Genomic DNA, 16,254 nt, shown 5'->3' with positions numbered 1-16,254 from the left:
CCAGTTGTAATAACAAGAAAATGCAAGAAATAAAAAAGCAATAAAAATGCAGTTAAAAGTCAACATGGATATTTAATGTGGGCATGCTGTGGACCAGAGTTTGGGAATCCCTGGCCTATGTTAATCACCTGAGAAATTAAAAGACCAAAGAGAGATCCACTCATTCTGCCTGCCTCCTTCCTTTCTTCTTCAATCCCTTTAAACATCTAAGGCAGTGGTCCCCAACCTGGGGGCCGGGACCCCCAGGGGGGCCACAAAGTAATCCAGAGGGGGCTGTGAACAGTAAAGAAATGAATTATTTATTTATTTTTTTTAAAAGTCTTCACCTCTTCTACACTGCCTGCTTTCCACTGCTGCTGCAGATGACACCTCTCCCTTGCTCCAAACGAGAGGGGAGACCTTTTGCTGAAGCGCCAGAGCGTCTTTCAGGCGCACTAAGGGCAGGCATCTGCCTATAAAATACATGGCAGATGCCAAAGGAGGCTGAGGGTGGGGCTACCAGTAAGAAGAGGGGATTACTATCACTGATTCCCATCTCCTTGCACTGCCGCTACTGACAACACCCTTACTTAGAATGAGAGAGGGGTTTTTGTGAAGCAAAAAGAAGCAAGGCTGCGAAGAAAGGCTGCTTTCCCCCTTCCTTCCTGGCAGCCAGCCTGCCTCCCTGGGGGGAGGGGGTCACAAAAAAATTTCAGCTTATAAAGGGGGTCCTGTGCTCATAAAGGTTGGGAACCACTGATCTAAGGGACCCCACTGTCTCTTTGTATTCCTTTAAAACAAAATTATGAAAATGATAACTGTATGATGGTATTTCATTTACTTCAAAGCACAATCGTACCTGCCAGCTGAAAGCAAAGGGATCCTATATAGGAAAATGCACTTATTTTTTTAACCTTTAACCCAGGTAGCTAAGATGCATAGACAGTGTGGAATCAAATCACTCTTTGGACTAATGCCAGATCTCTATATATTTCCTGATATTTAAAACAATAATAATAGTAATAATAATAATGATAGCCAATTTTATTTCATTTTATTTTTCATTTATGGCACTATTTATCAAAACAACCAACTGAGAAAAACGGTAACGAACAAGCCTGTAAACTAATAAGGCTCTTTTGTTTCAAACTATGAAAAACTCTGCCATTGCTTTTTCCCCCCCGTTGTTTGAGGGGAAGGAAAACATATTTGACTAAAATTCAGAACGTGATAGTAACAAAACTTGAGCTTCCAGGAGACCCTCTCGTGCAGGCTTTTCCTCTGTGACGAGCAGGAGCCTCCCCAGCCTTCAAAAACACAGCTCAGACCTAGCTTATAAAAAGGGGAGGAGAAATTGAGAGGTATTTATTTAATAATGTTGTTTTAAACGTTTTCTGTTTCTACAATGCAAGAGTTGTTTCCGACAGCCGTCCCCTCCGATTTGCATGTACCTGTTTTGTTTATGAAAACAATAACCCTGCCAGATTGCAGCAAATCATGGAGAAAATCAATCAATCAATAGGACGCGCGTCCCAAGAAACTCCCATTCTTTTTCTTTTCTTTCTTGCAAAGTCATTCTTTGTTGACAGACGGTCTCAGGGCCTTTGTCATGGATGCAATAGGAGCACGCTGGCTCTGAGGGCTGAGTCGGCGGTGGTTGGTGCTTTGAGTCTGCAGCACATGGACCAGATGAAGATGGAGGGTGTGTAGGGTTTTTGTCGTTTGTTGTTCTATTTTTACAGCTGCACTCTTGTCTGTTCTCAAATTTTAATTCAACTGTATTTAATTTCTTAAATAAAAATCACGTATGGTTTTTAACAGCCAGGAGCCCCTTGACATCTCTCACGCCTGCGGTCGCTGGGGTGGTTATGCTTAAGAAGTGAAGCAGAGCCAGGCTGGGAATGACTTTCCAAATGGCCAACCCAAGCAGCAGCTGGAAGATCGGGAGCCAAATTCCATTTTTCTTAAGAAGAAGCTGGAAGGTCAGGGGCCAAATTCCCTCCCCTGCTCCTTACTTTAAACAAAAGGCCGGAGAGAGGCAGCTTGCAAAATACAGATGGCTGCAGACTAGCAGTGAGAGGACTTGGAAATGTTATTTGAGCAGGAGAAGAAGGGAATATTCCCCTAACGGGCACAATTAAGTTTCTGGGGGTCACAAGCATTTGTAATACAGCAAAAGTTTGTAAATAAACCCTGGAAGGGAAACTGAGAAGCCACTGGGTGATTCTGAAGGGACGGGGCAGAGAGAAGCAGAGCTCAGATAGAGAGTGCAGATGATCCCTTGCACCTTTCCAGATTCTTCCTCTTCCTTTACCAATTACCTATTTTTTTTTAAAAAAGGGGGGCCAGTGAACATTGAAAGTTGGTGTTCCAGCTGCAAAATGCAGGCTGCCTCTTCCCCTGCATTGCCTTCTTGAACTAACCATTTGGAAACAAACGCAGCAGCGTTTCCTCTGTCAAGCTGGCTCTCCAGCTGTTCGATGCTGCTGCAGTTGCACTGGCGGCGACAGGAGCTAGAGTGGCATTTTGCTTGCAAGGAAACACAGGCTCTCACCCCCTGCTTGTAGGGAGAGGAGCCCGAGGACTAGGCAGAAGACAGAGCCCATCTGCAGCTTGTGTGATATGACAGGGAGGGGGAAGCTGTGGCCTTCCACACGTTGCTGGGACTCCAACTCCCATCGGGCCGTCAGCATGGCCAATGATCAAGGATGATGGCAGCTGCAGTCCAGCAATGTCAGGCGGGTCACAGCTTTTTCCCATCCCTGCAGCAGGAGATAGTAGAATTCTGGACAGCACCACTCCATGCTGTGCCCGGGGTGGTGCTGGTGGTAGCATTTCTGAATGCTTCCCTACACAATAAACTTCCGTGATGTAGTAAAGAGAGAACGGCTAAGCTAGCTTCTCCCTGCTATCCTAGTTAACTACATGCAAGGAGGGCATTCAAAAATATGGCGCGCACGAACGCACACACACAGAATTCTACCACCCTTGATCTGCATGGTGTGTAGATGGGCTCCTCAGTTCCTCATAGCTGCCTCTGGAAGGGCCACAGTTGAGACAAATCCCATGTGCAGAGAATTCAAACAACTATAGGATCCCCACCCTGGTCCTCAGGATTCCATGTGTGGCCTTTCATTTTATTGGGTGCATCTGTTTCCTAAAGGGCTCCCCACCCCCATTTCCTCTCCTCTCCTCTTTGGGCTCTGCAAGGACTGCTGCTTGAGTTACGTTCATCATTGCAAGGAGTCTCCCCCATGGCAATGACACCGTGTTGTGTTCCTAAAGCGATGCCAGCAGCTAAGTGCAAAGAAGAAGTCTCCACCCCTACACTTGCCAGTGGTTGCAGGAACTTGTGGCAGGGCTGTGGAGGCTCACAGTTCAATGGCAACACTCGATGTGGGAACCGATTCAGCAATAACATTAAGCATTCCACTCTGCCACCTCCCACTGGCAAGAGTTTTATGCACTTTCTGCTTGAAGCACATCTACAAACATACAAACCCACCTCCCATTTCCATACAGCTCGCATGGATCTCCCCACCAGTGGTTGGCGTTTAAATGACACAACCTAAAGTGGCTCTTTGGGTACCAATAAAGATTCCGGGGTTTGAACTCTTAGATTAATGCAAAAATGATAAAATTTCAGTCCCGCCCAGCCAAATCACCAAACTGGGCACCAAACTGGACCAAACTGGGAATAATGAAGAAAGATTCCCTTTTCTTCACAGTGAGGAGGTCTTCCATTGTCTGAGAAGCCTAGTGTATCCAGACTTCGGCACCAAAGAGAACAAGAAGATGTCTGACTCAACTTGCTTTGAGATCAGCTTCTTAAATCCAGTAGATCCCTGACAGGCCTTGCACAATTCAGTTCCGTGTCAGATTCTCAGCATCTTTTGTCACAGCTGAGGCAAGAGAACAGTCAGAAGAGTTGAAGTCCTCTTAGGAAAGGATTCCTAGGCATTTTGGATTTCCTTCCCACTTCCAGTATTCAAAGTTAGCCTCCTTAATTCATTGACAAGGTGAGCATTCAGCAACCAAACTCCACTCACACCCTGGAAATGATGGGGGGGAACACCTTTCACAAGGATCTAGAAGAGGAAGACCCTGGACTCCCCCACCCCAAATTCATTTCAAAAGCACACCCTCAAACCAATGCTCAAAATGAACCAGTTGGGTGGAGTGGAGCAGCCAGGGAGAGCCTCCCCCTCACCCCGGCTCAGCCCACATATTGGCTCCGGCCAAGGAAAGGCAAGTCTGTGGACTGGATGATCCGCCCAGCTGCACGCTCTTCAAAAATAATGATCTGGGGAAGAAAAGGAATAGCTTTGCACAAATAACAGAATATGTTCCCTGCCCATTCACCCCTTGACTCTGCATTCATACAAAGACCAGCAAACAAATGAAAGGCTTATCTGCAGAGGTTATTAAAAAGTAGAATACTTCTGCGCAGTTCATATACTCACTATGTTCACTATCACATCCCCTTCACAAGAAAGATCAGGGACAGTGAAGTCATGGTGAGGGCAGGCCAGGGTTCTCCTCCTCCCACAATTCCGTGCAAGCCTTCACTGGCCAAACTCCACCCACACCCTGGAAGCAATCATCCTAGGGTTTTCTAGAGAGGGAGTCAGTGTCTCTATAGCACTGATCACATATATAGAAGGAAAACTACATTAGACACTTTTGTGGATATAACTCAGGTTTCTGTGCTTCCTTAACCAGGAAGTGCTGAAATTCACCTGGAACATGCATAGCTTATGTCAGGAGCAGCCAACATGGTGCCATCCAGATGTTGCTGCACAACAACTCCCATAACAGTTTTCAGTGCTGGCCCAAATACTTTTTTTTGTTTAGCCAAGCCTACCCAAACATGTAATTTTATTATGCACATCTGTTTTTAAAAATGTTGATTTTATCTATATTTTGATAATTTTATTATGACTGCTTTTATTGCTATTTCAAATGAATATTTTATACAATTTTATGTAAACTGCCCAGAGATATTTTTCGATTAAGTAGTATATAAATCTTGCTAAATAAATAAATAGGATGGTATTCAATGCTACTCCTACTCAGAGTAGGCCCACTGAAGTTATTGGACATGACTTGCTTAGGTTCGTTTATTTCAATGGATCTACTCTGAGTAGGACTTAGTTGAATACAACCCATAATCTCTGACCATCAGCCATTCTTGTCCAACAACATCTGGAGAGTAGACCATTGGCTAGCCCTGGATTCTGTTAAGGTTCAGTCCTTTTGGGCTGGTGGCTATATTTAGGCAGATACAAAGAAGGAAAGTATGGATCATAGTCAACTAAATTCCTCAGAGTATACCCGCTTAAATGAATGGATATAAGTTAGTCGTGTCCATTTATTTTAATAATTTTGATCCAAGGTAGCACTAAGTAATTAGTTACCGCAAGGATTTACGCTTGTGCAACAGAACTTCCCCCTCCTCCCCCTAAATTTGTTCTGGGTGTTCCCTCAGCCTTCTAGAGCAGATTTGTGGGAGGGGAGAAGAGGGGGGAAGTTTTGTTGCACAAGTGCTTTGGTCTACTCTGAGTAGATCTAGGACTGGATACAACCTTACGTTTTCCACAACTCACCTCATTGTGGCCTTGCTGGAGCCATGTGGCTGGGAGGTAGAGTGTTCCTTGAGGACCAATTTTCCAGTAGCGACCGAGGTTCTGTCCGTTGACAAAGACAACGCCCTTTTCCCAGCCCTGGGAAATAAGAGATGGGTCAGCAATATCTAGGCATTCCACCATGCAGCTACGGCAGATGGCAGAGAATTGTTACCACATCCTTCTCCAGTTCTGACGCCATGCTGAGCAAGGGGTCTACTATAATATTGTTAACCATGATGCTTACAAGGCCCAGCCAAGTATCAAGTCCACTTTGGGTGTGACTGGTGCCATGCATTTCAATTCCCATGGCAAAACTAAACAAAAATGCATATTCATGTTTCAGAAAGGTGTCCTAGGAAAGCTGTCGTTTTTGGAAGATTTATCACCAAATCGTAAGAAATCAAAAACTAGATTTTTTTTAATTTTACTGTAGAGAAAAAATAGTGACTTAAAGTATAGAATGTGAATGTCAGATTCTCCATGCGCCCCCACTCACCCCCCCAAAAAAGTAGTGACTGGTCACACAAGCTGATGTACTAATACAATGATTTCACATGGGATGCACAACAGATTCAGTTGTGAATGATAGCACTGTCTGTTCTTTGGAATGAGGGTCATGATGTACAATCCAACTGCAGCTAATAATGTTCATATCAATGCCGAATAACGGCTTAGAAGTGCATCACAAAGATTTTCTAAGCGTGACAACAGTGTGGGGGAAGGCGACAATATACGCTGAACTAAAGCAACAGGTTTTGCAAATCTCCAGCTGTGATGGATACATAATTCTCGCTGCCAAGGAGAATGTGTCTAAAATGAGGCTGTGACCTGCCCTCTGGCTTGGGACAGGGGCAAAATTTGTTTCTGTTTGCATTTCAGGGCAAACCTATCAAATTCATACTTCCTGAAACAATATGAGAACCACAGCCATCCTTCAAAATTCATACTTATCCAAGTTTTGCAAACAGTTCTCTAACCAAACAGTGGTTATAAAAATGCATATACTAGGGGAAAGTGCATTACAATGAATGTACTAACAAACATAATATGCAAAAATACATTATATTAGGAGAAATTGCTTGACAAAATGTGTTCATTTGTCAGAAGTGCCAACAAAAATGTGTTTTTTAGGACAAATTCGTCCTAAAATGTTGAAGAATTTTCCTGAGTATTGAAAAAAAAAATATTGCAAATTGCTGCAGAAATGTGGAGAGCTGCATTTAGAACTGGGAAAATGAGAACTGGAACTGACAGATTCTTCCATCCCTACTTCTGGCTCATCGACAAAGGCTCTTAACTCTCGCATCTCTTCTTAACACCTCTGAAAAACAATCACCAGCCTACCTCAAGCTTCAAGAAAGTGTCCTGAGGCATGTGTTGCACCTCCAGGGTCCCTCGGAAGAATGCCGGGCCCATTGCGCTGTCAGGGACGGCACTCCAAGGGGAGGCCCCACGGAGACTGTGGGGAGAGAGAAAATACTAAGAAGAGAGAAGCAGCTGCTCTCCTCGCCCAAGATGATCAGTGATCTCCAGGAGAGCGAACGCCAGCGACCAGTTTTGATGCAGTGAGAGCCTTACATAATGGCAATTTTGCCCTGTGGGTGCTTTTAGAAGCTAAGATCCAGCCATCTGTTGAATGATATTTGGAAGTCTGGCCCCCCTCCCTGACCATTGGTCCATCTAGCTCAGTATTGCCAACAACTGACTGGCAGGGGCTCTCCAGGATTTCAAGCAGGGTTCTCTCCTAGTCCTACCTGGAGATGTTGGGGATTGAACCTGGGACCTTCTGCATGCAAGGGAGATGCTTGGCCATGGAGGTATGGCCTTTCCCCCATATGCCAAAGTTGTGTAAACTGGCCCTCGTTTGGCTCTCAACAGCAAGAAATCCTTGCAAACTTAGATGGTTGAGTGCCAATCAGGTTGGAAGTAGAACAGGGCCATCCAAAAAACAAGGGAGTGGTTTCTATATACTCGGGGGGCTCCCGTTACAGAGAAGTGTGGAAGCTTGTCAATTAATTATTTTGTGTACCCTCAGCAGCCTTGTCAAGTGCCTTTGAGCTGCCGGGCTGTGTGGAGTCTTGTTCTTTGACAAAAATTTGACCAAACGAGGGGGAGGCAGAGATGGGGAGAGACTCAGGAATTGGCTGGATCAAGCTCCTAACAGCTTAAACTATGGCTGCGATCACACGAGATGCCTACAGCAAAGGGTGTCCATTGGCCACACCTGGAGGGGCAACAGGTTGATCGGCTGCAAAATCCATTTAAAGTATTTATGTATTTATTTATTAACATTATTTTTACCCCGCCCTTTTTCCAAAACTGGAACTCACGGCGGCTTCCAGATAAAAGCACACATATAATTAAAAACATACAAAAGTCTAGATGAAAATCGAATTAAACAATTTACAGTATTAAAACCATTCATACATACAGTTAAAATAATTCAAACTCAGTTTAAAATATTAGCAATGCAGCACCCTTCAAGTCCTGTCCTTAACAGCTTTCAGTTGCAAAGGCTTGTTGAAATAAAAAAGTCTTTGCTTGCCGCCGGAAGGACTGCAAGGAGGGGGTCGTTCTTGCTTTCCTAGGAAGGGAGTTCCAAAGCCTTGGGGCAGCCACCGAAAAGGCCCTATCTCGCGTCCTCACTAGTCGTGAGGACATAGGTATTGAGAGAAGGGCCTCTCCTGAGGATCTCAGGGCCCAGGCAGGCTCATATAGGAAGATACGGTCTGACAGATAGGCAGGACCTAAGCCAGTACAATTGGAGAAAAAACAAAACCTCAAGCTGATCCCCGCCAGGTTTTACAGTAAAATGGGAGTAGAGTTTGACTAATGTCGTGTGTCTCTGTTTTCAGAAGAGAGAAGGGGAAGCACTGGAAATGGCAGAACAGTGAGTCTCTACCCTATATTTCCACGGGCAGGGGATTAGGGATGAAGGATGTCTTCCATGAGGTTAAAAATCTGTCTTCCTTGCATTGTACAGGGAAGTTTCAGGAAGGTGGAATGGAAAAAGGGCCCCAGCGACACAGCTAAAAAATCCTAATGTTTGAGGTTGGTCGTCTCAAACCTGAGCCCTCCAGTGCTATAGGAACATAGGAGACCTTCTTATACCAGGTTAGCGTATGTGTCCATATATACCATTATTGTTCACTCTGACTGGCAGCAGATCTCTAGGGTTTCTAGCAGATGTCTTCCCCATCACTTGCTACCGGACCCTATTAATGCAGCAAGACAAAGTCTCCAAGGAGAGTGATGGGAGGGTGAGGAGAACAACACGAACCCCTCCACCATGAGGCTTGAATAGGACTAGAAGGCTCCTATTCCAAGCTGGCTGGAACCCTGGACAGGAGCACTATTTTTAGGAGCTAGGAATGCTCTGCAACATGTCTGCTGCCGGTTCCCCTTGCTGCTTCTGTTGCAAGAGCCTCCTGCAGCAAGGACTAATCACAGAGTAAAAGGCACAGGACAGCTGTTCAGTGAAGGCCTTTACAACTTGCCTTTCCGTGACGCACCATTCCATGCCACCTGCATCCAAGGAGGATGGCCCTCTCAAATTTCACCTGCAAACACACCATACGTTTAAAACACATTTCCAACCCTGCCACAAAGAATCCTGAGAACTATAGTTTATCCCTCAGAGAGCTATGATTCCCAGCATCCTTAGCAAGTTACAGTTCCCAGGATTCTTTGGAGAGAGAGGAACATGCTTTCGATGAGCTTTAAATGTATGGTGTGTGCACAGCCTATGCTAGAATTTGTAGGCACTGTTGAAATAGCCGAGCAGGACAGATATGGAAAATGATCCCCCCCCGCCATTCACAAGGAATATTAATCTTATTCTATGTATCCTGGGGAAATAACCCCCCCTTTTTATTTTTACTTCTCTCATTTTTCTTTTTTAATTTTCAACAAACCTTTATTGTAATATATTTCAAAAGAATTAAAAATACAAAAACCGTTTTTTCATAGCTCAAATATGTGAGATTAAATACAGATAGAACTAAATATAGCTAAAAACACACTCCATCCCTGTGAACATTAAAATCACATTTCACAATGATCTGCATTCATATTCTAATATTTCAATCTACTTTTTGCAGAAAATTACTGGCAAAAGTTTCATAATAGTGCTAGTTGTTCACAGTTTGACAGTAGGAGTAACAACAACTGGGATGCCAACCTATTTTTCCATGGACAATGCAGAAAATCATAGGGTAACTTTGTATTAAAACATATTTTTAAAAGGAAATGCAAAATGTCCAAAATGTTTGCCGCCCTGGGTTCCTGCTGGGAGGAAGGGTGGGATATAAATCAAATAATAAATGAATGAATGAATGAATGAATGAATGAATGAATGAATAAATGAATGAATGAATAAATAAATTGGCTCAACCACAGTGGTTCCTCTGGCTACATTTGTATCATGCTGGCAGAGGGAAAATCAGGAGTGACCACAGCTATTTCCTGACCACCTACTTGCCATTGTAACTTATTTTAACTGATCTCATACACTGTAGTGGAGCAATTCAGGCCTGTTGTATGGTTATATGTAAAAGTGTTCTACGAGAATAAGGAAATGGCAGAAATAATTATAACACCTCCTCTCTCTAAGGTAATTACTAAAAGATTACCTAATTGATTACATACTGTCATAACTTGGATCAGTTGTCTACTAAGACTTATTTATTAGATTGAATTGCTCTTCTGAGGAAATGATACAGGCCTTGCCAGCTTATTCAGCACTGTGAGTCTTCTCACATTTCTGATCCCCTTCTGCTCAAATCTATGGGTTACCACCTTGGTTGGAATGATGCTATCGATAGGACGCCCTGGGGATTTATGGAGAAGCCCCAGTGCCACCGTTCAAGGGATAAGCGTTCTTGAAAAAAAAAAAAGAGACGATTCTTCCTCCCTCCCCGCAATTCCCAACCAGCAACCCCATCCATGAGAAAACAAGAAACACGAGGAGGCTGCGTTTCTTTGGAGGGCTGGGGAAATGTCACTTCACATTTCATCTAATTCATTTCAGTTCTCCGGGGCTGTGTATATTTTTCTTATTAAAAGGCCCCACACATGCCCAGAGGTGGCAGACATGTAACAAACAGCAGGGCCCTAATCCAATAAAGGGCTTCTCCCTGGATATGCCAAGGCTGCTGCGCTGGTAAACTGGGAGATGCTGCTAGAGGGGAGAGATCGCTGGCTCAGCAGAATCTCGTCTCTCCCCTGCACGTTTGCAAGACAAACAGGTTGGAAATTGCAAATGTGTCACCTAGTGTAACTGTGGAGGGCAGAAGAGAACAGGGTCTTGGGCACTGTCATCTCTATGTGACCCACACGGGCTGGAGGAAACCTTTCTGCTTCTTTGGAGAGAGCTATTTTTTGGGAAGGACAGTCATCACTACTCTCTAAGGACCAGGTCTTTGACTACAGCGCCCATCAGCCCCAGCCCGCACAGGTGAAGGCTAGGGCTGATGCAAGCTGTAGTTTAAAACATCTGGAGGGCACTTGGTTGGCAAAGGCTGTAGAAAGCAATACAAACTGTTATATATTATGCAATACAAACTGGTCAGAAATTCACCCAGTCTGCAGTACAGCATTTAAAATATCAATACGTTCTCTCCCTCTCTCTGATTCATTTATATACAGTATTTCTTTTGCCACAGACACCATCAATATATATGTATTTCATACAAAATAAAAGTCCTTGGAGGAGAGATGCCACTTGCTTTTTAGCAAATGAAGTGTTCTGAAAAGTATGCCTGGATTTTTAAAGCCGAACAAAAACAATTTTTCCCTGTCTATTAAATGCAGTTTTGTTGTGCGCCAAAGACCATTTTATGCATTTCAAAGAACAGGGAGGTAAAGCCAGTGTGGTGCAGTGCTGACCTAGAACCAGGTACAAATCTCCCCTCAGCCATGGGTGGCCTTTGGCCAGTCACTCTCTCTTAGCCCAAAGGCAGACAGCCTTTTTCTACTGAGAGGTGTGTTCCCTTGTCAGTAATCTGTGGAGAGGAGCTCATGCAGGCAATGGGTGGGGCCGACGCTCATGGTGAGTGGGGCTAGAGCCATAATAATAAGTGGGCAGAACTATCCCTTTTCCATCTCGCTTTCTGCCACCCTCCCTTCTTGCTCGCTCTCCCGCCCTCCTTCCTCCCCACTTAGTCGGCTGGAAGAGGGAAAGATTACTCTTGCTAGAGGTCTGATGTGATCACTTGCAGAGTGCTTCTGACATTAAGGCTGCATGCATGCAGCCAAAGAGCCACAGGTTGCCCACTCTGTCTTAGCCTGACTTACCTCACAGAGTTGCTGTGAGGATAAAAGTGGGAGGGAAACATGGACACTGTTCTAAGCAAAACAGAGGAAGAACAGGACACCAACATAATAAATGAATGCTTCCCCTAGCTTTCCGCTTCAGGCTATCGGTGAGCAATTGCACATTTAAACATCCCTTCACAAATAAATCCTCGCTACGCACAGAACATCAGTATATCAGAGAGGCGACTGGCCTGAATCCTTCCTGTTGACATGCTCGTTTTTCTGCAAGCGGAGAGCTTGCACAGGGCAACAGGCAGGCACAGATTCCTCCTTCCCAACATGCCAAAATCCAGGAAAGGCTTTCCCGCTGGATCCTGCTGAATGTACATGCCGCCCCCAACGCTGCGGATCTTGCACATGCGAGGCAGGACTCCCTTGATGAAAAGCAGGATCAAGGGAGACTAGAAAGGAAATGTGATGCGCCAAGATGTCACAAAGTCTTCCTGAAGCCTGCCACCAGCCACGTGGGAATAATAAGCCCCCATTGAGTCAGAGGGGAATTACTGGCCTCAGGCAGCCACAGGAATAGTGGCGGCATTATCTCAGCTAAGTTCAGGACAACTGTGTTTCAATGCTGTGGCCTCCCACAGAGATTTTCACCTTCTTATTTTCCTTTCCGAATAGTCAGCACCCATTAAGCGATCGCACCACTGGCGAATCTGGCTTTCCTTGCTGTGCGACACCCCGATCCCCTCTCCTCTCACACTTTTTGCCGGGAATGTGCGGCTGCGAACACCTCAAACAGAGCGGAGGCTGACGAAGCTGGCCCTGGGAAAACAAGCTCCTCCACAGCAAAATGACAACAAAAGCTGCAACCAGACACATCCTGCCGCAGTCTGGTAAGGTAAAACAAAACAAAACCTCCCTTTCCTGAAGATTTTTCTGACGCAGCTGCCAAAGTTACCAGGGTAAAAAAAAAAAAAATTAAATCCCAGCATTTTCGCCCAGAAACCAGCTGTCTTTCTGAAGTCAAGCAAAACGTAAAGCTTTGATCTGGAATCATAGCTGGTCTACTGGCAGGATTTGGGGGTTGATGAGACCAAGCCCTCTGGAGGGCACCGGCTTAGGGAAGACTAGTGCAATGGTTGAATTCAATGGGAACAGGCCTGAATCTTCAGATGGCGGGCTGCCACTGTACAGCAGAGGAGGAGTCCAGAGCCCCTCCTTTGCCCCCCCACTCCCCCTGTACCAGCCAGGCTTATTTCTGGCAAAGTCTGTGTACAGTATTCAGCCCCCTGAGAATTTCAGCTTAAAACTCAAAGAACAGACTTCTTCACACGAGGCATCATTAACTTGTGGCATCTCTACCACAAAATCTCTGCCACCCTGGGTGCCTTTGGGTGGAAGGGCAAGATATAAATGTAAACAAAAATATATAAATACATAAAATACCTCCCGTGCCGCCACCACAAAATGCAGCAATGATGACGGCTGGCTTAGACGGCTCGGAAAAGGGCTAACAGATAAATACATGAAGGAGGAGGAGTTTACTAACGGCTGTTAGCCATGCCGGCAATATGAAACCTCCAGGTTCAGAGGCAACATCCCACTGAATTCCCAGTTGTTGGGGGACAACCACCGGGAGAAGGCTATTGCCTTCCTGCCCGACGGAGGCATCTGGAGGAAGCAGGATGCGGGACTAGACAGGTGTTTGGTCTGATTCATCGGGGCTCTTCTTAAAGGGGGGATTCCTCGGCTAAGCCTGCGCAACTTACAAGCCTACACCAGCACACCAATGTGGCCTGCAAGATGCTTGAAGCTCCAGCTGCTGCAAAGGCAGCTGCATCATGTCGCAGGTACGCCGTGGTTCGCCCTCATCCAGTGGGACGCGGCTGCACCTTCTCCAAGCAGATCAATGCGGCTGCCAAGCGGGGGGCTACCGCCATTTACAACTATGGTGGCAGGATGGGGAACGACATCTAGGCCATGACCCACCCTGCTTCTGCGGGACCGGCTGGTGCTGGGGAAAGCTTACTCACATTTTGCCATCAGTGAAGCTGATCAAAAGTTCAGTTGCAGGTGTCGGACTTGCAAGTATAGAAGGAAAGAGAGAGAACCAACCCACAGCTTTGTTGGGGGGTAGCCTGAGATGTTTCTGCCGCTCCAGGCGCCTGCACCACACTATATTTTCACTGGAGGTTTTGTAATCGCTGTTTTTTAATAATGTTATTTCTTATTTAATTTTGTAAATTGTATTGTTTTATGGATGTATTCCTGTATTTGTATTTTTCTTGTAAGCTGCCTTGAGGGCCTTTTGGCCAGAAGGAAGGAAGGAAGGAAGGAAGGAAGGAAGGAAGGAAGGAAGGAAGGAAGGAAGGAAGGAAGGAAGGAAGGAAGGAAGGAAGGAAGGAAGGAAGGAAGGAAGGAAGGAAGGAAGGAAGGAAGGAAGGAAGGAAGGAAGGAAGGAAGGAAGGAAGTAAGCATGTCTGCTGACAGGGTGGTCTCTTGTATTCCACCTGTTCTGTATCAACTGTGTCCTTCTCCTACATGTTGACAGATCAAGGTGCAAGTCTTTACCTTGAAAGACCTACAGCAGGAGCGGGGAACCCTTTTCAGTCCAAGGGCTGCATCCCCTGAAGGGAAATCTTTCAGGGGACACATGCCAGCGGTAGACAAGGCCAGAGGGGGAAATGGGTGGGGCAAAGGATGTTACTCTTCCCCATACGGAGGAGGCTACATTCCAGCCACGAAAAAAGGCAGAAGTTTCTCCGCTCAGACACGTCTCTCCATCCTCCATCTGGGCAAGCAAGAGGCATTTGCCAGATGCCAGCTTGCCTGGCAGGTGGAGTTGCTAACTAGGTTTTGTCCCTCTGCCAAATGAGATTGCTGTAAATGAGGGGAATAGGAAAACAAATAACTACAACTGTGTATGTGTGTGTGTGTGTTGTGTTGTGAATATTACTGTACAAACCTTTCTATGAAGCTGGGTTTCATCTCCAGGCTGTAAATCTTGAAGTTCCTCAAGGAGGTTTTGTTGAGAAAGATGTTGCCAATTAAGCCTGCAAGAGAAACAAGAGTAAATGTCGAGCTGCACAGTGGCAAGGCTGATGAATCGCCTCTGGAACCAGAGGGAATGGAGAATGACGGCCCTCAAGGCCCGCACTGTTACTGAAGATTCAGAGGCGTCTTGCGCCACATTTGAAGGCTCTTTTGATCCAGACTTAGTGTTAGCTACACAGCAAAGGGAGCTGAACTCCCATCTTCTTTCACTCTTCCCACCTGGAGAATGATTGCTGGAGTGTTGAGTTCAGCTACTGGTACGCAGGGTTTTGCCTCTCTTGTAAGCAGCAGAGCAACTGGCTCAAAACATGTGAAAAAGAAAAGCACAGAGTTGTATCCAACCAAGTCACTGCATGAGCGGAACAACTTTGGCTCGCACAACGGCCCTTCCCCTCCCCACCCACCCAGCGAGCAGCACTCCAAATCTGCTCTGGGGATTCCCCCAATCCTCTGGAGCAAATTTGGAGAGGAGGTTCTGTTGTGTGAGCAGAAGTCATCCCACTCGTGCAGTCGCTTCGCTGGATCCAACCCGATGAATCATAAGAACATAAGAAGAGCCTGCTGGATCAGGCCAGTGGCCCATCTAGTCCAGCATCCTGTTCTCACAGTGGCCAACCAGGTGCCTGGGGGAAGCCCGCAAGCAGGACCCGAGTGCAAGAACACTCTCCCCTCCTGAGGCTTCCGGCAACTGGTTTTCAGAAGCATGCTGCCTCTCATGGTGATGTCACTGGTGATGTCCAAAGAGCTCCTTTAGCCCAAAGGGCTGAACAGACCCAGTGGGGAGATCTGATCCACCACCGTGGTGCTTCAATTGGCGGGCTGCTGTATCACTTCTCAAACAGAAACTGTTTTGCTTCCAAAAGGTGAGAAGCAACTGTTCGAGAAACATGTGTCCAAATCCCCTTTGCCATGAAGAGGTAGTTTTGTAACTGTATCTTGCTCACTTGCTGGAGTCTCCAGATCACTCTACAGACTATATATGTCTCAGAAGACACCCAGGGATGACAACACATGTAGGGAAACTGAGGCAAATAAAAGGAACAATAGGAAGTTGCCTTATACTGAGTCAGATCCTTGGTCCATCTAGCCCAATACTGTCTAAACTGACTGGCAGTGGCTCTCCAGGATTTCAGAGAGAATTCTCTCCCAGCCTTACCTGGAGATGCTGGGAATTGAACCTGGGACTTTCTGCATGCAAGGCCGATGCTCCACCAGTGGCCCTTCCCCCCAAGGGGGGGGGGCTTGGGTGCAAACCGGATTGAAAAGCAGACTATAAACTGTCTGAGTGAATAAGTAATTTAAAAATAGCTTACAAAAATCTACGGCAATGAGG

At 45.8% G+C, this 16,254-nt stretch overlaps 1 protein-coding gene across 1 annotated transcript in view; it reads right to left on the bottom strand.

The window, feature by feature from the left end:
• Window positions 1–1,016: 1,016 nt before the first annotated feature.
• GLB1L2 (galactosidase beta 1 like 2) overlaps window positions 1,017–16,254 on the bottom strand; it is a 77,927-nt gene continuing 62,689 nt past the window's right edge. The window contains exons 16-19 of the mRNA XM_061593009.1: window positions 14,833–14,920; window positions 6,951–7,065; window positions 5,586–5,702; window positions 1,017–4,282 (exon numbers count right to left, since the gene is read on the bottom strand). Of these exons, the coding sequence (XP_061448993.1) occupies window positions 4,196–4,282; window positions 5,586–5,702; window positions 6,951–7,065; window positions 14,833–14,920 (407 nt within the window). The 3' untranslated portion in view covers window positions 1,017–4,195. The remainder of the gene's footprint in view (window positions 4,283–5,585; window positions 5,703–6,950; window positions 7,066–14,832; window positions 14,921–16,254) is intronic.

Source organism: Rhineura floridana, chromosome 12, assembly GCF_030035675.1.
Source record: "Rhineura floridana isolate rRhiFlo1 chromosome 12, rRhiFlo1.hap2, whole genome shotgun sequence".
Taxonomy (NCBI): domain Eukaryota; kingdom Metazoa; phylum Chordata; class Lepidosauria; order Squamata; family Rhineuridae; genus Rhineura; species Rhineura floridana.
The sequence above is the reverse complement of the archived record's forward strand: the minus strand, read 5'-3'. Positions and strand labels throughout refer to the sequence as shown.